The 22,432-nt window shown below is 41.9% G+C and overlaps 1 protein-coding gene across 1 annotated transcript in view; it reads left to right on the forward strand.

Annotated features, from left to right (window-relative positions):
• Positions 1-22,179, forward strand: part of Spt6 (transcription elongation factor Spt6) — a 31,050-nt gene extending 8,871 nt beyond the window's left edge. The window contains exons 11-24 of the mRNA XM_090109129.1: positions 537-671; positions 1,278-1,432; positions 2,211-2,332; positions 2,729-2,913; positions 3,277-3,442; positions 3,629-3,771; positions 4,040-4,134; positions 16,514-16,694; positions 17,461-17,647; positions 17,815-18,747; positions 19,178-19,425; positions 20,205-20,409; positions 20,638-20,734; positions 20,822-22,179. Of these exons, the coding sequence (XP_089965255.1) occupies positions 537-671; positions 1,278-1,432; positions 2,211-2,332; positions 2,729-2,913; positions 3,277-3,442; positions 3,629-3,771; positions 4,040-4,134; positions 16,514-16,694; positions 17,461-17,647; positions 17,815-18,747; positions 19,178-19,425; positions 20,205-20,409; positions 20,638-20,734; positions 20,822-21,741 (3,772 nt within the window). The 3' untranslated portion in view covers positions 21,742-22,179. The remainder of the gene's footprint in view (positions 1-536; positions 672-1,277; positions 1,433-2,210; positions 2,333-2,728; positions 2,914-3,276; positions 3,443-3,628; positions 3,772-4,039; positions 4,135-16,513; positions 16,695-17,460; positions 17,648-17,814; positions 18,748-19,177; positions 19,426-20,204; positions 20,410-20,637; positions 20,735-20,821) is intronic.
• The last annotated feature ends 253 nt before the right edge of the window (positions 22,180-22,432 follow it).

The raw sequence follows: 22,432 nt of genomic DNA on the forward strand, positions 1-22,432 counted from the left end.
TACCAAAAAAAGCAACATTAACATAATACAACGTTTCCAAAATAAAGTACTGAGAGACATTGTAAATGCCCTCTGGTACATCCGTAATGGTGACCTCCACCGTGACCTAAAAGTGGACACCGTGGACAAAATTGTTCAAAAACATGCAGAAGCTCATCAACATCGACTTCATCATCACGTGAATGTTGAGGCTATCCAGCTCCTTGATACCACGGACCTAGTGCAAAGACTAAAAAGGACTAAACCTTTTGAGTTAGTGTAGTGATAAGTGAAAAGTGAACAGTGACAATTATCTGTATACCAAAGCACACGAGCAAAGTGACTTACTTCCCCTTAACAGACACTAAGCAAGTGACAATGGACACTCTCTTAGAATAAGTTATTTAGAAATTTAGGTTAACATAAAATTACTTATTAGTCTTGTAGGCTAGATTGTAATTTGTATAAGGTGCTATTTTAATTAGCAACCTTATTTAATAAAAAAAAAAAAAAAAAAAAAAAAAAAATAAGTTCCCTTCATTTAAATCTTTTCCTAGACTGAAAAACGTGCAAACACCAGAGGAACTGCGCGACGTGCACACACACTTCCTGTTGTACTATTCGCACGACCTGCCCGAGATGCAGAAAGTTCAACGTGCGAAAGAGAAGAAGAGACAAATTGAGGAGAAGAAGTAAGTTTATAGTTTATTAAGATTAGATAGTTGGATCAACGATTGAATTGTAATCATGTACAACTACGAATTAGCTTTTGCTTACCTTATATTTTGTTATCAATTGGGAGAGTTCAGTTTTGGTTCTACATTACAAATGTCATCACATATTATTATCAAAAGAATTTCCCTGTGGCATCTGTTTGCATTGTTTTCTTCCTATCTGTTCGCAATGTTATAAAAAAAAAATGGTTGTTTGTAAAGTAGGTTTACGATCGAGATGTTTACGTGATAACATAATGCAGTGGCAGCGCTCGAGATGAGACGGGAGATCGGTCCGTCTCTCTCTCGTTATACCTGCGATCGCGCTCGTGAGGTTTTGGTGTGACACAAGTTTCTGAACATGTCACCCGACTAAAACGATTTTAAAAACGTTATCACGTTAAAAAAATATCCGCCGCGTCTATCCATCTGTTCGTAATAAAATAAAACACGACTGCACCGATTTTATTGTGATTCCACGATTCAATGGAAAGTTTTATTAAAGGTTCTTGAGGATCTTTTATTAGGTACATAATTTGTTAAGTTTCATACTAGTTATAAATTATATAATTACTCATCTCTCAGGAAACAAGCGCGCGAAGAAGCCGAGAAGAACGGTGAGGATCCAGATGAAGCAGCCGCAGCAGTAGAAGCAGCACTCCCCGATGAGGAGGAGACGACGGAGGTGAAGTACGCGGTGCGATCCGGCCCGTACGAGCTGTGCAGGAAGGCGGGCCTCGGTTAGTGGATGTGGATTATTGAAGTGAAAACTTCTTTAGCGGCGTTGGGTATAAAATCTTAAACTCGCGTCAGGACACGTGACCTGATCGAAAAAGCGTAAGACGGATGGATATCAAACATGCTCAACGTTAATAATCAAGTTTCACTTCTGCCGGCACTGCCGGAGTGCAACCCGTCTTTTTTTTTTGTATAGATGAGTAGGTTGGTAGCGAGTGCAAGAAAATAACGAATATTTTGTGTGATAAAAGGTATCTTATTGAGTTTTTCAAGAAAAATTATTAACACATTTAATTTATGCACACTACAATAAACACACATTCATTTAATTGTACATAATTACACAAATATTGCTTTCGCTTGATATTAATTAACATAAACCGTCGGGAATATCCTCAATAGATATTAGTGTAAATAAATGTCTGTTGAAATGTCCGTGAAGGTTTGTGGGAAAGGGAAGGAGAAAGTTCCTCGATTCAGCGTCAGTACATGTTATTATTTATTTATTTATTAACACTTTATTGTGCTGGCATACAAATAAATTCTTAAAATTAAAACTTAAAACTAGTCCAGCACAGAAGGCGGCCTTATCACCATGTTGTTTATCTTATTAAAAAAATATGAATAAATTTATCAATTAAAACCAATCAATGTAACAAAAAACAAATGGTTTGAGACGATTGACTCTAACTCGTGTTAGAAAAAGTGTAGTAGCGATGGCCTCTCTAGTACGTAGTACATAGTAACTCAATGCATTATACATGGTGGGTGGTTTCACAGAGCCGCTGGTGCGCAAGTTCGGTCTGTCGGCGGAGCAGTTCGCGGAGAACGTGCGCGACAACTACCAGCGGCACGAGGTGGAGCAGCCGCCCGTGCCGCCGCTCGACGCCGCGCAGGAATATGTGAGTTATTGATGTCATGATATTTTAATATCTGTAAATTGTTATGTTTTGTATTTTCTTATTTCTGTCAAAATTATAATGGTCTTATTTTCTTTCAAAAATTTGTACTCGTCGTCATTTCGTCTGATATAGCGTCTCGACATGCAAGTGTATTTTGTAGAAAAAGGCATGAGTGTGTGAATGTATACGTGCGTGTATGCGTACGTGTGTATGTGCGCGCATGCTTCCGTGCGTGCGTATTTGTGCGTATTGAGTTCCGTTTCGTCACGTATAATGTGATTGGTGCGTTGTATTGTGATTGGAATACTTGCAACTAGTCGAACATGGTTGCAGCGGGGGAGTACAAGAAGCCGTGTTTGTTGACCGTATGTATGACCGTATGACGTGTTTCCTCAGACGGGCCCCGACGGGTCCGCCGCGGAAGCAGTGAGGCGCGCGGTGTACATGTGCGGCGTGCAGCTGGCGCGCGAGCCGCTGCTGCGCGCCACGCTGCGGGACGCGCTGCGCGAGCGGGCCACGCTCACCGTGCGACCCACCGCCAAGGGGCTCAAGATGATTGACGAGACGCATGGATGCTGCAGGTGGGCGATATTGGGAACATGTAATTTTCTCTAAATGTTGGGCAAAAAAAAACAGTTCATGATAAACCTATCCATGGCATAAGAACCACATATTTTTTCAAAATCATTTAGGTACTACAATATTTTACAAATACAAATTCATGTCTTGTTGGGTGCCACTGTCATTGTTAGTTGTTATTATTGTGATCTCTATGCTCAACGGGTTTCCATGCTTGAATCCCTCATTACAATGTATTATAAATCTTGTTCAATATAAAAAAAAATTGAAATTGAGGAATATCAAATTTTGAAATTGTTCACGGCCCTTTCTGTTTTAATATTGCGCTACCAGTTTTAATTAACCAAATTATTGTTATTTTGCAGTTTGAAATATCTTAAAAATAAACCAGTTAGAGACTTGACTGGAGATCAATTTTTGAAACTAAGTATGGCTGCAGAGGATAAATTATTGGAGATCAGAATTAGTGAAAATATTGAAGGCAATACTAGTTCCAATTACTTGGAAGAATTGAAACAGCTGTATCAAAAGGTAAAAAACAAAATATTATATATAAAATCAGTTCAGAGTTAACTTATCCTTTATCACATTCAAATATATTGTGCCATCAAAAAGTAATTTTTTCCTATAACTCGTCAAAAACGTGAAAATAAAATTCACATAAACAAGTAAACATTTCTAAAAATTAAAGATACTACATAAATAATTATAAAACAGGACGAATTCGCGGCCACTGTACAAGCGTGGAACGACCTCCGTGCGGAAGCGGTGACGTTGGCCTTAACAAAGATCGTTATGCCAGAACTGCGGCGCGAGTTACACGCTCAGTTGTTACAGGAATCTAAGGATTATGTGCTCAAGTTAGTATTTAACTGTCGCAGAAAACATCAAGTTGAACATTTTGTTTTCAGGCATAAATCAGCTTAAGTTCTATTTATAAGAATTTTGTCTTCATTGAATTCGAGAAACGTTCTGTATTTTTATCAGTACTTACTGCTGTTTCAAAAAAAAAAAAAAAAACACTACTAAATTTAACATTAAAAATCGAGATATATTCTAGATTTTAGATACATACTGCTTATATTTTCCAATATTTTTCAGTATTCTTAAATCCTTAGTGTTTCGTAGGTGCTGTCGACGACGTCTCTATGATTGGTTGAAAGTTGCTCCATATGAATCGCGTATTTCAGAAGATGATGATGACGAATGGGATGCGTCTAATGGTAAGATTTTAATATTTTAATTAATAAATTACAAATTATAACATCACTATTCGTACGTTAACATTTAAAAAAATATCATACGATTATAACTAAAATGTGTAAAATATAAAGAATACTGTACATAAGATTCAATATGTTAGACTGAAATAAAATGCAAAACAAAACGACGTAATTACAACTTTTTGCTTCTTTCTATTGACACAACTAATGTTTAAACAAGATATTCAATATCTATATCTATATAAATATATTGAAAAGGCATCAGCAGGCACAGATCATTGATCTATACTAATAATAGACATGGTCCAAGAACACTGCCTTGTGGAACACCATATAGTACAGACACATCAGTTATGAGCAGTGGCGGTACGTTCATACAAGCCGAAAAGCCCGTGTCCCTTCGTCCAGCATACTCACCACAACTCACCATGGAATCCTGATATTTCATGAATGTCAAAAAACTGTTCTGAAATAGTGCTAAATAGTGCCCAAAGGAAAAAAATAGTGCTCTTGTACTTGCGAAGTTATAGCCATAGTTCGATGAGTATGCTGGACGAAGCCACGAAGGTTTCGCCCAGCATACTCACCTCCGTCCGGAGAATCTGTATCCGCTTCAAACATAATTCATACTTCAAAAAATAGTTCCCAAATAGTGCCAAACGGTGCCCAAAAAGAAAAAACAGTGCTCGAATAACTTCGGAGTTACAGGCTTCGTTCAGTGAGTATGCTGGGCGTAGGTTCTACGCCCAGCATACTCACCTCAGTGCGCGAATATCGAACGAGCTATAGGTATAATTTACGTCTCAAAAAATTGTGCTTGAAATAGTGCCCAATATCAGTCCAATTTTTGCTTGACTTTTGACCTAGAAAACCATTAAATTTGATTGTAAACTTCTACATACATTACATTGAGTACAGTCGAATACAATATTATTAACTTTCTTTCTAACAATTTTTGTCTTGTGTAAATTATTTGTTTTGTTATATTGTCTATGTAAGGGAGTATTTACTTTAGAATCGCAATATTATTAATTACACATTATTTTAATAATACTTTATAATAATATGATTAAGCCTTCGCGCGTCGCATGGGACCCCGGTAGCTAGGAACAATGATTTTATATATTTGTCTAGATCACGGCGCTTGAAGGATTAAGATATCAAATGAAGTAAATCATGCATGAAAAATAAAGTTGCTGTTATTAATGCTTACATTACAACTGACAAAATTATTCAAAATAATCATTTTCCGGATCAAGGACGGTACCACAACGTTTACGAAATTGACCTGTATTCCTCATGTGATAAAGTTCAATATAGTGTGGCAGTAATGGATGCACGTACGGTCAATAGGTATGGGGCTTACGACGCGCGGCGCCCGCGACGCTAAACATTTTTTTATATGTATATTATATACAATATTAAAACTACAATTTTTTCTATTTACATTGATTATATTATGAATGTTAACAAAAGCTGTGAACTAGTTAACTAGAATTCTGATTACTTTGGCCCTTTAAATAGTAATAAATAACGTAAGTAATTAAAAATGTTTTTTATTGCTAAACCTTTCATTGATGAAACTATTGGAAAGAGTTTTAAAAATTTGTATAACTATGTCACAGTACTAGTTTTGACTGGTTATAAGTTTTGCCTGCAACATATACTTATACAAAAAGAAACTGTATAATTTCCTTTTTACAATTTTTCAAGATATTAATTTTATTGGCTGCAAATGACTGTTTTTATTCAGACAAACACACAATGCAATGAAGTAATAGACTTCATTTACGCTTAAAGTTTCATTCATTTATTATTATTTATAAAATATATAATAATGCATTTAATCGAAAGTTTTTGACATGTGAGAAAATACCATAATTATTTCCAATAACATGAAGTCTACAATTAGAAAGTTTAATATTTTTGTCCAAAAACATGTGTCGACGACTGTACCCCATTTTACGTTAGTATGTAGAAGTTTACATTAAAATTTAATGTTTTTCTAAGTCAAAAGTCAAGCAAAAATTGGACTGATATTGGGCACTATTTCAAGTACAATTTTTTGAGACGTAAATTATACCTATAGCTCGTTCGATATTCGCGCACTGAGGTGAGTATGCTGGGCGTAGAACCTACGCCCAGCATACTCACTGAACGAAGCCTATAACTCCGAAGTTATTCGAGCACTGTTTTTTCTTTTTGGGCACCGTTTGGCACTATTTGGGAACTATTTTTTGAAGTATGAATTATGTTTGAAGCGGATACAGATTCTCCGGACGGAGGTGAGTATGCTGGGCGAAACCTTCGTCCAGCATACTCATCGAACTATGGCTATAACTTCGCAAGTACAAGAGCACTATTTTTTTCCTTTGGGCACTATTTAGCACTATTTCAGAACAGTTTTTTGACATTCATGAAATATCAGGATTCCATGGTGAGTTGTGGTGAGTATGCTGGACGAAGGGACACAAAAGCCCGGCTTGCCTTAGAAATTCGCTACGAGACAGAAAAATACCTATATTCACGTTTGAATATTCGCGCGCAATGAGCAATTCATAATCTGCTCCGAATTCAATGAAAACTCTTTTTTTTTTTTTTTTTTATACTTAGATAGGTGGACGTTTGACCCCAGTCCCACCTGATGGAAAGTGGTGACGAGATCTAAGGTGGTAAGTCACGCCCGCCTAGAAAGTGCCTGTTAATTCGTCTCTTGAAAATTCCCATGTTATACTTCTCTGGAAAGATGGACGCCGGCAGAGAATTCCACTCTTTGGCAGCTCGCATTAAGAAGGAAGACGCAAAGCGTGCTGTGCGTGCAGTCGGCATTTCTACCAGATAAGGGTGGTATCCCGCCGTACGCCTGGACGTCCTTAGGAAAAAAGGGGAAGCTGGGATAAGGCCATGCAATTCAGTTGCACATTCCCCGAAATGGAGTCGATAGAAAACTGAGAGACTGGCGATTTTGCGGCGATGACCAAGGCTCTGAAGCCGGTTTTCGAAAAGCTGGTCGTTTCCTATAATTCGCTTGGCACGACGTTCCATAGCATCAAGAACTTCGAGGTGACATTTGGCGGTGCCTGCCCAGAGGTGGCAGCAGTATTCCACACAAGATCGAACTTGAGCTTGATAAAGAGTTAGAAGCTGTTCAGATGTGAAATACTGCCGCACCTTAGCTAGTATGCCAAGTTTTTTAGCTGCGAGTTGAGCTTTGGACGTAATAAACTGGCCAAAGTTGAGGGTTGGCGATAGTGAAACTCCAAGCATTTCTAAGTTGTCGGCTAGTTCTATCGACACACCGCGGAAAGAGGGAGTTAAGGTGAGCGGACTCCTTTTGGCAGAAAAAAGACACGCCTGTGTTTTGGCAGCATTAAACTTCACTAAGTTTGCATCTCCCCTGGAACGTCAATGAAACAACGAGTGTGGAGTCTGACTGGTTTATTAAAAACTGTTAGAACTACCGACAGTGAATTATTACCAAACCACCCTCCATTTTTCCCCTCTTTAAAATACATACATATTTGAATACAAAATACAACTTTAAATAACAAGAACTTAACAAACTTAACATTTTAATTTTTTTTTACTCGTTACTAAACAACTTACGAGAACGCTCGTAAGCTCGTACAGCTCGAGCGGATGCACCGTCAGGAGGAGGGGTGGGGGAGCGCGTGACTGAATTTGCGGTCGATTTACCTGTATCCTTATCGGTCGCGTCCTGGTCCGCCTCCTCCTCCTCCGCCACATCAGCACATGTCCCGTCAGCACCATAGCTTGCGGGGGCACAATCAGTCGATTTATTCAAATTCGGCCGGGATAAAGAGAATCGACTTTTACGGTTCCCGCTATCCAGTGAAATAATTTGATCTTGATGCCTACGCCATTCGACCCCGTCATCAACCTTCACCTTATAAGAAACCGGGCCGGTCTTTTGCGTCACATTACCCTCGACCCATTTAGGCGACTTACTGGAATAACTACGTACAAGTACGGGATCCCCGTTCTCGAAATTCCTATCCTGACCTCCCTTGTTAGCCATCTGCCGCTGCTGTGCCGTGCGCACCTCTGCAGCGACGTCCGGACGTAACGCGTCTAAGCGACCGCGCAGACGGTGGCCTAAAAGCGCTACGGCCGGCGAAACTTTAGTCGTGGCGTGCTCCACGTTACGATATTGAAATAAAAACTTCGACAGTGCTTTAGAAATATTTTCGCCTTCATAAATAGCCCTTTTAATTACCTTCTTTACCGTCTTAACCGCATTCTCCGCGGCCCCATTACCTTGTGGTCTGTACGGTGCCGACGTTACATGTTGTATACAATTTTTATTACAGTAAGTTTTAAAATCTATAGACGAGAACGGGGGGCCATTATCAGTAACTAGCTGTGACGGTAATCCGAATCTAGCAAAGATAGACCTCAACACTGACACCGTGGATTCAGTGTCTGTTCGTTTCATTGCAATCACCTCAATCCATTTCGAGAAAGCGTCAACTAATATAAAATATTTTACACCCCCACATTCAGCAAAATCCGCATGAACCCTTTGCCAGGGCCCTAGGGGAAACTCCCAAGGATGTAAAGTGGCGTGTGGCGGAGCGTCCCGAACCACTCGACATGCCTCACAAGATCGACACAAATTCTCTATATCTGCATCCAGAGCAGGCCAATAAACGTAATTACGAGCCAGACTTTTCATTTTGTTCACTCCTAAATGCCCTTGGTGAATTTCCTCCAGGACCCTCGCGCGTAGCGGAGGTGGAACAACAAGCCTGTATTTAAAGATCAGACACCCCAATTCGTGTATGATTTCGTCCTTACGTGCGAAATAAGCCTGCTCCTCCTCACAGCTGGCGCGAGCCGGCCATCCAAACAAAACATATCCTTTGATTTTACATAATAATTTATCTTTATATGTCTCCGCCGCAATATCTTTAAAACTTACAGGCAATGAATCTTTAACTAAATCTACATAACTTAACGCTTCCGTGGGGCTCCGCTCACACGGAAGGGGCAGACGAGACAACGCATCCGCGGGACCGTTCTCACAAGATCTCACAAATTCTACCTTGAAGTCATAGGCTGATAAACGCACGGCCCACCTTTGTAAGCGGCTTGCAGCTGTTTGTGGTATTCCACCCTTTTTACCGAAAATATGTGATAAGGGTTGATGATCGGTACGCAATATGAACGATCTCCCATACAAGTATTGATGGTGTTTAATTACCCCAAAATAAATCGCGAGCGCCTCCTTGTCTAACTGACTATAATTCCGCTCCGCCGAATTGAGCGACCGTGAAACACAGCTGATAGGGCGCTCACTCCCGTCTGAGTAGCGATGCGCCAGGACCGCGCCCACCCCATACGCACTGCTGTCCACTGACAACATGAGTTCCCGACCGTCTTCATAATGCGCTAATACTTTATCACAGGTGAGAGCATTTTTAGCTGCAATAAAAGCCTCCTCACATCTCGAATCCCATGTCCAATCGATGTCTTTTTTTAAAAGTGCATGCAAGGGTTGTAACATAATGCTTAAATTTGCAATGAATTTCCCATAATAATTTAACATTCCTAAAAAACTTTTTAATTGTGTAATATTCTGGGGCCTCGGGGCCTCTGTAATAGCGGCTAGTTTATTTGGATCGGGACGTAATCCTGTTTTATCGATGATAAAACCTAAATATTTTACACTTTTTTGTAAAAAACTGCATTTTTCAAATTTAACAGTAAAACCCATAGCCCGTAACCGTTCTAATACTGTACGTAAATTTCTTAAATGACTTTTCCTATCCACCCCGGTAACACAGACGTCGTCCAAGAATACAACGGTATTTGGAACACCCCGAAGGGTTTCCTCCATGATCTTTTGAAACTTCTCCGGGATACACGACAAACCGAATGGCGTGCGACGATATACAAATGTACCGACGTGCGTAGTTATAGCCGTATAACGCTGTGAATCATTCGATAACAAGCATTGTTGATAACTATGTTTTAAATCAATTTTTGAATACTCTTCTCCCCCACTCAGTGAAGCGAACAACTCCTCGATCCGAGGAAGTGGATATGGATCACGCTTAAGAATCGGATTTATAGTAATTTTATAATCACCGCAAATTCTTATATCGCCGCATTCTTTAACCACGGGTACTATCGGCGTCCCATAATCGGATGACTCAACACGGTAAATAATTCCCTCTCGCTCTAACCGCGCCAGCTCGCTCTCAACGCGAGCGCGCAGTGCTAACGGCACGGGTCGCGCGCGCACGTATACGGGCTTCTCATCCTTTACATATAACGTTATTGTTTTTTTACAAGTTCCTAACTTATCCGTAAACACCTCCGGAAATTCACACATTAATTGACTCACAAATGGATCGCTCTTTACATCCACATTAATTTCCTGTAAATCTATGGCTATATTTTTAACTCCAAGAGCGCGTACCCACTCTCTGCCTAACAAAGGACGTCCCCCGTTCTTAATTACATAAAGTTTACAATTATACACGGAGACCTTACCGAGGGTTACATTTACATTAATAAATCCAAGCGAGTTTATCGTCGAACCGACATAACTGCGTATGTTTATATTATTAGATAATACAGTTTTATTACAAAAATTACGCCTAAAAAAATCTTCGCTTATGGTCGAAATTCGGCTGCCGGTATCGACTTCGAACTCGATTGGACGTCCATCCACTTTAACCATAACTAAATAAGGTTGGTCACCTGTACCGTCCACTTGGATGTTGAAAAATTCCTCGTCTCGCTCATCGTCACTCACGTAATTATGTCGGGCGTTCGCCCGCCCTTTGCCACTCACGGATTTACACATATTTTTTAAATGGCCACGCACACCACACTCATCACAATTATAATTAGCAAACCGGCACTTATCCGGCCGGTGCGGCCTCCCACACCGCCAGCAGCGGCCGGTGCCGCCTGCCCCGCCGCCCGCGCCGCTCCCGCCGCCGCCGTGCTGCGCGGGCGGGCGCGCGGCCCCGCGAAGCTGCGAGCGCCGTACGCTCGCCTGGTGCAGGCCTTCGCCCGCCGCCGACCCGCTGCCGCCGCCCACGCCTGCTGCGCTCGGGGCTGCGCTCACCTCTGCGTGTCGTTCCGCCGCCTCCAAGGCCAGAGCCAGCTCCACGGCCTGTTTATAATTTATGTCTTTTTCGGCAAAAATTCGCGATCGCATCGCCTCACTCGCCAATCCAGAAACGAACTGGTCACGTAAATTCTCTTCTAAATTGCTGCCGAAATTGCACGTAGTCGCCAAATGTTTTAAATTATGTAAATATTCTGTGAGCGGCTCGCCGACGAGTTGTCGACGTAAGCGAAAAACATGGCGCTCGGCTATCTCAGAACGCTGTGGTTCTAGGTGTTGTCTCACGAGGTCAACGAGCTCTTCAAACGACTTTGATTCGGGATGCTCCGGCGAACATAAATCGCACATTAGTGCATATGTTGTCTCTCCCACAACAGTAATTAGTAATGGCACTTGCAATTCATTTCTGATTTCGTTCAACAATAAGAATTGTCTCACACGGCGAATATACGCTGGCCATTGTTTGGAGTTAACATCAAACGGCTCCAATTTCCCTATAGGCATGTTCACAACACTTTACTCACGTCACGCGTAGTTCCGACTCGTCGCCAATGGAACGTCAATGAAACAACGAGTGTGGAGTCTGACTGGTTTATTAAAAACTGTTAGAACTACCGACAGTGAATTATTACCAAACCTCCATCCCCATTGAGACACTTTTTGTAGAGTCTGGTTTATTCGCTGCACCATGGCCTCTCTCTCGTTCTGGATGGTAACACTAGTTGCACGAGCATTTGACAGGTATCTCTCCACAACTGTACAATCGTCCGCATACCCAAAGATGTTTGATTGGAGAAGGTCATTTATATGTATCAGAAAGAGAGTTGCGGAGAGAACAGACCCCTGAGGTACGCCGGCGTTTATTGCCAATTGATCAGACGAGCAACCGTCGATGACTACCCGAATAGATCGTTCCCTCAAGAAGTCGGCTATCCAAGCTATGAGGTCTGGAGGTAAGCCGTAAGATGGGAGCTTGCTTAGAAGGGATTCATGCCAAACCTTGTCAAAAGCTTTCGAGATATCCAATGATACAGCTAATGCTTCACCGTGGTTCTCAATGGCTTCTCCCCATAGGTGCGTTGCGTGTACTAGGAGGTCGCCAGTTGATCTTTTAGGGCGGAAACCGTATTGCCGATCGTTCAGTAGATCGTTGGCCTCTAGGTACGCGAGGAGTCGATAGTTCAATGCACGTTCCATAATCTTACAAAGTAAGGACGTGATTGAAATTGGACGGTAATTGCACGGGTCAGAACGACAACCCTTCTTAGGCACTGGCTGCACGTTGGCAAGCTTCCAAGCTTTAGGTACAATTCCAGATGAAAGGGAAAGGCGAAATAGGCGTGTCAGAATAGGAGACAACTCAGGTGCACAGGTCTTCAAAACCACCGCAGGAATCCCGTCGGGTCCACTGGCTTTATTCACATCTAGATTTTGCATAATTTTTAATACTTCTTTGTGGGTAATACTAATTTTTGACATGTGCGAGCCGCAGTGGGGTATGATCGGTGGACTTAAATTGGTATCGTCGAGATGTGAATTTTTAGCAAAGAGTGAGGCCAGAACATCGGCTTTCTCTTTTGCTGTATGAGCCAGGTTACCATCGGGCTTCATGAGTGGTGGAAGTGAAGACTGAGAGAAGTTAGACTCAATAGCTTTTGCTAGAGACCAAAAAGCTTTGCTACCGGGTGGATACTTAGCAAGCTTTTCACCTGTCCGTCGGATATGTTCATGTCGAGCTTTTTTCAAAACTTTTTTACATAACTTGGCGGCTCTATTGAAGGATCTCTTTTTTGCACCAATATCGGGTAATTTGCGAGTGCGTGCATCGACCCATGCTTTGAAGGCGTTCTGTTTAACATGATCAGCATGTCTACATTCCTTGTTGAACCATGGTCTAGCTTTGTCAACCGCGAGAACGTCAGAGAATGGAATGTAATATTCCATTCCCTGACGGATGACGTCGGCAACATCGTCTGCAACTTTCGACGGGTCGGTGGAGGAGAAACATACTTGCCGCCAGGGATATGATGCAAAAAAGTGACGCATCTCGTCCCAATCAGCTGACTTGTATCTCCATATTCTTTTTCTTCCTTTTATTGTGTTGTCTGGAGGAGAATATGTCGACACTGACTTTACCAGACAGTGGTCGGAAGATCCCAGAGGAGCGGAAACCGTAACCACATATCGGTCTGGTTCAGTTGTCAGAAGAAGGTCAAGACAGTTGGCCGTGTGGTCTTCTATATCCGGGACCCGAGTAGCTTCATTCACCAGCTGGTAAAGGTTGAAAGATGTGGCGAAGTTAAACGTCTCTTTTCCAGCATGGTCAGTCTTCTGGAATGGGTACAACCAGTCTGCATGACACGCATTAAAATCTCCCAGAAAGACGAGTTGGGCTGTAAGGTATAGTGTCTGTGTGCGGTCTGCTGCTTCACTGAGGTAATTGAATAGACGAGTTGTCTCAGAATTTCCGCTATGCGATCGGTAAACACATGCATACACAATTTTTTCACAGCCTGTATCGACGAGGGCCCATAGGACAGAGAAACTGGGTTCTTCAAGGTGACGGAGACGCAATAGGCAAATGTCATCGCGGACATAAACACATGTGCCTGCCTTGAGGTGAAAGTTGTATTCAAGAGCATAACCGGGGTACATGAGGTATGTCGCGTCAGCTGGACACTTTATCTGAGTCTCCGTGAGAAATAGTAAGTGAGGCTTTTCTGTCTCGAGATGGTGGTGGACTGCGGAGAGATTGGAGTGCAGACCTCGAATATTTGAGAGGTGCACTGTTAAAGAGAGGATGTGCAGCCGCTGTGGAAACTTACTACTTTTATGGACCTTTTTCATGTTGTTTTTTGGAATAGACGAAGAATAGGCGGGGAGATAAATAGTAATTGGATTCGGCTTCACGAATAGTGCCTCCTAAGTGAGCAAAGATTTGTACACTTATGGGAGTCTAGATTGGAGACTGCGGGGACGCCCGAAACCCCCTGAATATCGCCAACGGGTCCTCTCGTCCGGTCGCCAACCGGCACGTTGGAGCCAACTCAGGATTATACACAGGCGGCGGGGCAGCCTTTCACGGGTGGCTAACCCGCTAATTGGGCCCCCTACAACCTGCGGTCGGCCAGCGGTTAACCGTTTCTTCGGATCCCGCTACCCTCCACATCTAGACACCCGGTGACGAAATACTATGCCACTGGATTCGACTCACAGACGTAAAGCAAATTATCCAATACATTTATCATCCCAAATGGTTTCACCAGACCTCACACCGGAACACGACAACGAACGTCATCGCTTGGCGGCATGGCGTCGTCAGGTGGGTGGTAACTAGCCACGACATAAAGTCTCCCACCAGAATAAGAATGCTCGTTTTGCACAACCCAGGGGGCACGTGTAGGGAATCAAGTGTTAACACCTACGGACGCGAGCATTAGCGCCCCCCGAAAACTCACCTACAATATAATATATGTATAATACGCCTAGCATAAAATAATGACGAATTCGAGTAAACTTTTTAATTTCATCCTTCTTCCTATCGGAATAAGGTCGTACCTTTTATTTGGACGTTACAACCTAAATTCGATGGATTATAAACAGTGCGGTGTCTCGCTTGCACGCGTGGGCTTTTACCGGGCTTTGCGCTCATCTCTTCTAACGTATGAAATTTCGTCGGAGTAGATACATACCTAGCTATAGAACTCTATAGCAATTTCTAAGGGAAAAAATGCCCGGCTTTAACAGTGTGAAGATAGTTACGATTGCGCGAACGAACGTCGTGAATATTATTGTTAAATTATAGTTTGTTTGAGCGGGTGAATATACCGGTGTAATTTAGGTTAAGTTTTTCGAATTTTGTTGTAAAATAAGTGTCGCGACAGCAGATTGTGTTGTAAATTGTAGTGGTTTGCTTTGTGCTCAGCGGGGGAAAGGTAAAATCATTAAACTTTACTGAAAAACAATTAATTTCTTCATCAAAACCAACTCCCGATTTGTGCATTACCGAAACTAGTACATAGTCACATAAACGAAATTTTAATTGTAATGTTTACGAACGATTTCATGAATGAGAATTGCTTAGAAGAAGCCTTTCCCCAGCTGTTGAAACTTGCACATATTTTGGTAGTTACGATTCCTGCTAGTAAATAGGTAGTAGTTCTTCCACGGAGCGTGCTTTCTCATCGTTAAATCGTATTCATAGGTATGTACGTATTAATTATTAAGAAATACGTATAAGTATTTATTTGGCCAAGAACGCCTTTCTGTATTAGGTATCAATAATTGCCATAGAAAAGTAGCTGTTAGGTAATTGAATTCTAAAACAAACACCTACTTTCTATAATTCCGATGTTATAAAATCTTTCCTTCAGAAAGATTGGCGTTTTGAATTAGAATATAAATGATCTGTAAAATTTTATTAATAATATAATGTCATACAGTTTTATATAATTTATCGATTTTAATAATAAACGTTTGACTAAACTGTTTGCGGGCGCGCGTGAAAATTTAAAAGATTTGATTCGGTATGTAGGTAGTTAATATGTTCACGTTTTTTTATAAGTTTTATAACGAACATAATTACACAGTATACCTAGGTAGGTATCTTATTAATGAAAAGGGTACCCATCAAACATTTTGAAAAATTTGGGCTTGCCCAGTCCTTACACCCTAGGCACGCCAAGTAGGTGCTGGTTATGAGTACTGATAAGATTATTAATTTTAATGCTCTGCGTTATACTGGTAAGGTATTCTCTATATAAAAGATCTAGACGTGCACCACCACGGATTCCAAATTTTCTAACTTAGATAAAAGGAATAAAAATAGATACAGCGTCGAAAGCCTGAGTTAAATCAAAGGAAATTTGAACTTTTTTGTCTTATTTCAAGATGGTTGAATAGTTGGTTATGTCTAGAACTTCGATAATAATATCTTTATATTTAGTAGAATTATCTGCCTGATAATCAAATTAAAATGAATATTAGTACAATGCGGAACTAGTTATGGTTGTTGGAAGCATTGCATTGCTGTCTTTCAGAACAATAATTAATTGTTTTCGTTTATACAAATTTTGTTATCATTATTGCTAGCAAATACGAATTTTCCGGGGTTAAATTATTATTTGTGTTTTTATCATTTGTTAGTTTGTAGTAAGTAATTAATAGCGCTGGTTTATAGATTTTCATTAAAGAACAGTTTTGGTGAAATTAAAATTATTTGTTGATGTATATACCTTGTTCGTACAGTTATTACACGTCATATGTGTTCGGTAGGTGTCCGCGTGGTGTCTATAGCGTACGTCCCGGAGCGGTCGCAGTGCGCGTTCGCGTGCGCAGTAGTTGGTGGGGGGGAAGTGGCCGACCACCTGCGCCTGCCGCACCTGCTGTGCCGCCGCAACGCGTGGGACCCGATCGAGCGCCGCAACAAGGAGGGCGACCTCACCGCGCTGCGCAGGTGCGTGTGTGTGTGTGTGGGGAGTATAGTGTGCACCACAGAACATATAAAAGAGGTTAGAATGGCAATAATTCGCCGTTCCTATAAGAACTGGTGTCACCTGTGGGTGTGGCCAAGTCCGCGCAAGTCCGCTTACGCACATATTTGCAATTTCAAATCTAGCCAATCATAGCGCCGCGCGATCACGCGATTTAAAATGGAACGAATCATACGCATGATGATGATGTGAGCAGTGCTCATATCCTTGGTGCGTCTGCCCCGCCTACAATGCCTTTCTAACCTCTTTTATATGTTCTGTGGTGTGCACTGCGCATGTGCGTGTGTGTCCGCAGTGTAGTGTGCACTGTGCAGGTGCGTGTGTGTCTGTAGTGCAGTGGGTACTGCGCATGTGCGTGTATCCGTACAGTCACCTACGATATATTGCAAACAAAGTTGCGCAAGCAACGCCATTGCGGACTTGAAACACCAATAGTTACCTATATATGATGTACTGTTGTCTAAGCTGCGTACTACGCATCTGGTAGCTATGCAATGCGTAGATACCGCCGCGCTGCAGCTGATGCCTGTGTCCTGATGGTAACTGTTGTTAAGTCAACATGCATTTTTATGCATGTGTATAATTTGACGAAAGTCTGAAAATTTTATTTAAAAATGTAATAGATTTAAATTGTATTTGTAAATATTATGAAATAAACTTAAAATTAATATAAAAAGAGTAAGGTGATTGCATATAATAAATAAAAAAGGTTCACTTTAATTCTTACAGATTTATTCTACGCAAAAAACCTCACGTAATTGTAATTGGCGGTGAGTCTCGAGAGGCGTTGAATATTAAGGCCGACGTGTCCGAATGCATACAGCAGTTGATTGAAGACGAACAGTTCCCTAGAATTCCCATAGAAATTGCTGATAATCACGTCAGCAAAATTTACAGCAACAGCATACGAGGAAAGGTGAGTAATTGTTTGCTATACAAGTCGTATTTGATTTAAAAAAAAATGTTTGAGTAAAATGTGTATTATCATGTGTTTATAATCAAATATTTTTTTAAAGAATTAAGCATCTTACAATATAACGAAAAATTATCACATTCTTTCTACAACTTGAATATTTGTTTTAGAATGACTTCAGAGAATATCCCGACATACTCAGACAAGCGATATGCCAAGCGCGCTTATTGCAAGATCCTCTCATGGAAATTTCACAGCTCTGTGGACCAGACGAGGAAATTCTTTGTCTACGATACCATACGCTACAAGACCAACTGAATAAAGAGGATCTACTTGAAGGAATCGAATTAGAATTTGTGAACAGGGTTAATGAAGTTGGTGTGGATGTCAATGAAGCCGTGTTGACTGGTCGAGGAACGGAATTACTACAGTTTGTGTGCGGTCTTGGACCAAGAAAAGCACAAGCGCTTATCAAACTGTTCAAGCAAACAAATCAAAAGCTGGAAAATCGAACGCAATTAGTCACAGTATGTCACATGGGACCTAAAGTGTTCATCAATTGTTCAGGGTTTATCAAAATAGATACGAATAGTCTTGGCGACAGTACGGAAGCATATATAGAAGTTCTAGACGGTTCTAGAGTGCATCCAGAAACGTATGAGTGGGCGAGAAAAATGGCGGTGGATGCTTTGGAATATGAGGATGAAGATGCAAATCCTGCTGGAGCATTGGAAGAAATTCTCGAAGCACCTGAAAGGTTAAAAGACCTAGATCTGGACGCGTTCGCTGAAGAATTAGAACGACAAGGTTTCGGTAATAAGAGCATAACACTATACGATATTCGTGCAGAATTGAACTCTAGGTATAAGGACCTTAGGGTGCCATATCGATCGCCGACACCTGAAGAATTGTTCGATATATTAACGAAGGAATCGCCTGAAACTTTCTATGTTGGCAAAATGGTGTTAGCCACTGTTGTTGGGATAACTCATAGGAAACCACAAAGAGAAATGTTGGATCAAGCTAACCCTGTAAGAAATGATGAGACTGGTCTGTGGGAGTGTCCCTTCTGTCACAAGAATGACTTCCCTGAATTATCTGAGGTAAATATGAAATCTGTTTTTATTTGTGACTGTGTACATATAAATGTACCTTATAGCGTTTTGAAAAACTTTGCCTGACTAAAGTACACAATTTTAGTTTTGCCAATTTTTCGTAATCAATTAATTACCAGATTTTCACACATTATTACATTAGATTTTAATCAAAATATCTCAGTGCAATTAAATTAGCAGCTACTAAAAATATTTTTTATAAATAAAAATATCCGCGCATTATAACATGCACTTTTATAAGTGCATCCATTACAACTTTATCTAATCAATTATTTGTATTTCAAGTAGGTACAAATTTCAGTTGTCTCCGAAAACATCTCTTCTGTATATTGTTAATACCTTATTAATTTTCTATTTGCAAGCTACATTCTAATAATTTGAAAATATTGCTATTATAAAGAAAATCTCTTAAACCCAGGTATGGAACCACTTCGACGCGGGCGCGTGTCCGGGCCAAGCGACGGGCGTCCGGATCCGACTCGACAACGGGCTCTCCGGCTACATACACATCAAGAACCTGTCCGACCGACACGTGACGGATCCGACGGAGCGCGTGCGCATCGGACAGACGATACACTGTAGAGTGCTCAAGATAGACGTGGAACGGTTCTCCGTGGACTGCTCGTCGAAGTCGTCCGATTTATTGGATAAGAATAATGAGTGGAGGTTTGTTGCGTATAAGCTAGTAATAAGTGCATGGAAATGAGATAAAAAATTATTTGGAGTCAACAATTTTTATGTTACCGGTTAAGGGTGCACTCACACACATCAGTCACCGTCACGGCACGTCACCGGACAGGATTAAAAAAAAATATGTATCAATAGTTCTAGTATGACTCTGTTCCCACACGACAGTCGCCGGCACGAAATCTATCAGTGACGTCACCGGTCAGGCACGTCAAATAATCTTTCCATACATGTATCATACTTTTATCCCCACTCACCCGGTGCCGTCACGTCTCAGTTCAGTCAGCGTCGTGCTACCGTCAATAATTGCTACATGTTCTCTAGCGTGACACACGTCTAATCACTGACTAACCTGATGTATGTGTTCAATGATTCAGTCAAACCGGCGACGTGACTGACGGACAACATGACGGTGACTGGTGTTTGTGGATACGTACACAAACCGTCACCGATCAGTCATCGGTGACTTGACGGTGACTGATGTGTGTGAGTGCACCCTAAAGATGTCGAATTTTTTTTGCTGTTTGTTTTGGGTTAAAAAAAGAGTACGCATAATGTAAATGAAAAATAACAATTTTGGTATTCCAAACGGTTTAAAAATTAACTTTGATAAGAATTTAAAAAACATTAATTTGTGATAACAAATTTTGCGACGTTCTGAACCGAGCTGAAGTTCCGCAAATAAGCTGTAATAACGTTAATATTGTTATTGCTTTATTTTCTAACAGTTATAAGATAATTATTGTAACCTTTACCAGACCGTCAAAAGATCCGTATTACGACCAAGAAACAGAAGAAAAGGACATACGCAAGGACAAGGAGAGCAAGCAAACCAAGGAGCGGATGCAGTATGTGAAGCGAGTTATAGTTCACCCGTCGTTCAGGAATATTTCTTTTGTGGAGGCTGAGAAACTGATGGAAAAGATGGCGCAAGGAGAGGTCATTGTGAGGCCGAGTAGTAAGGTGCGGATAAATCGTATTACTATGTTCTTACTACATACATACATATTCTTTTTTTCTAAATCCAATAGTAGCGAATTTTTATTTGTGTTTTTTTTTATTTTAGATAAGTTGAAGTTGATTTGTACTTTGTAATATTATCGCAATTCTTTTGAGCTTTTAATGCGATAATTATGCTTGAAAATTAATACAGTCATTCATAATATTAATGTATTTTTTATTATATTGTAGGGTTCAGATCATCTCACGGTAACTTGGAAAGTTGCTGAAGGTATTTGCCAACATATTGATGTTCGAGAGGAGGGCAAAGAAAACGCATTCTCACTGGGTTTGTAACTTTTTATAGACAAACATTTGTGTTGCTCTTTGCTTTTTATGATTCATAATGTTTACCTCATATTTTTTGTATAAATAGGTCGCAGTCTCTGGATACAAGGGTCGGAATTCGAAGACTTGGATGAAATCATAGCACGATACGTGACTCCGATGGCGGGACACGCGAGAGATCTCATCGCGTACAAATATTACAAGCCCCTCGGCGGCATGAGAGATAAGGCTGAAGAGTTGCTCAAGGAGGAAAAATCTAAGAACGCCAATAAGATTCATTACATCATTTCGGCGGCTAAAAACCACCCGGGCAGATTCTTATTGTCATATCTGCCCAGAAACAAGTGCACGCACGAGTACGTGTCGGTGACGCCGGACGGATACAAGTTCAGGCAGAGAATGTTCGACTCGCTGGGCAGCTTGCTCAAATGGTTCAAGGAGCACTTCCGCGAGCCGCCGCCGAGCGGCACGCCCGCGCAGAGGACGCCCGCGCCGCGCACGCCGCACGGCGGCATGACGTCCGCCATGTACCACACGCCGGCCGCGCACACGCCCGCCTTCCACACGCCCGCGCACACGCCCGGCCCCGCCTACATCAACACGCCGTACACGCCCTCCGCGCAGACGCCGTACATGACGCCGTTCGCGACGACGCCGCGCCAGCCCGACTTCCTGACGCCCGTGGTGCCGCGCCACAAGGCGGCGCCCGCGTACACGGAGCCGTCCGACTGGCAGAAGGCGGCCGAGGACTGGGTGCGGCACCGCACGCGCGACACGCCGGGCACGCCGCGCGACGCCGCGGGCACGCCGCGCGCGGGCCGCACGCCGCGGGTGGATGCGCGCTCCACGCCGCGGAGCGACGCGCGCTCCACGCCGCGGGGGGACGCGCGCGCGCACGGCTCGGGCCGCTCGTCGCGCGCGCACTCGGCACGCTCCACGCCGCACACCAACACGTCGCCGCGCTCCATGTCGCTCGGGGACGCCACGCCGCTCTACGACGAGAACTAGAACGAAGACTGATGGAAAATTTTTATTTTTGTACGCACGTCCGCCGCTCGCGTTCCGGCTTCGGCGGGCTCTCTCCCGCGGTCTCCGCGCGCCCTTCGACCCCCGCTCGACGCCCGCGGCCGCGAATAGTTAGCGATGTTTCTCACCGAGGGAGTTGCGGCACTCGCGTAGATAGATAAATAAACTAATATCTGTTACCGTTTCCATAGTAGCGGTTCGTGTCCATGTTTATTGTATTTAGTGTGACGATTGTATATTTTAACGCTACCAAGTTATTTGGTAACATGTAGTGATCGACGAGCTAATGTATTTAACCATATAGCGTCATTTAAAATGTAATAGAGAATGCCTTACGACGGTTAGTGACTCGGTTCATCAAATAATTTATTCATGGCTAACGCTAGCGGGAACTGTAATAAAGATTACGACGTAAATGTATTTTGTGTTTTATTTTTTTTACCAAAATCACGCCTTTGTCATGCATAGAGCTTGGCAGAAATGCCAATATAAAACATGAATTAATTTCTCAATCAAATGTTAAGTTATTCAATAAGCTAAAGTATGTTCATAATCATAGACCATTTATCAATATTTGGACACGTTTGGATAACATCAGTGAATCGGATGATTATTCATAACAATTATTTATCTATAACAATAGTCTTTATAACCTGATAAACAACATTCAATT

This window comes from Colias eurytheme, chromosome 13 (genome assembly GCF_061535395.1).
Source record: "Colias eurytheme isolate Ceu_HAF_F1 chromosome 13, ilColEury1 Martin Lab GWU primary, whole genome shotgun sequence".
Lineage (NCBI taxonomy): Eukaryota > Metazoa > Arthropoda > Insecta > Lepidoptera > Pieridae > Colias > Colias eurytheme.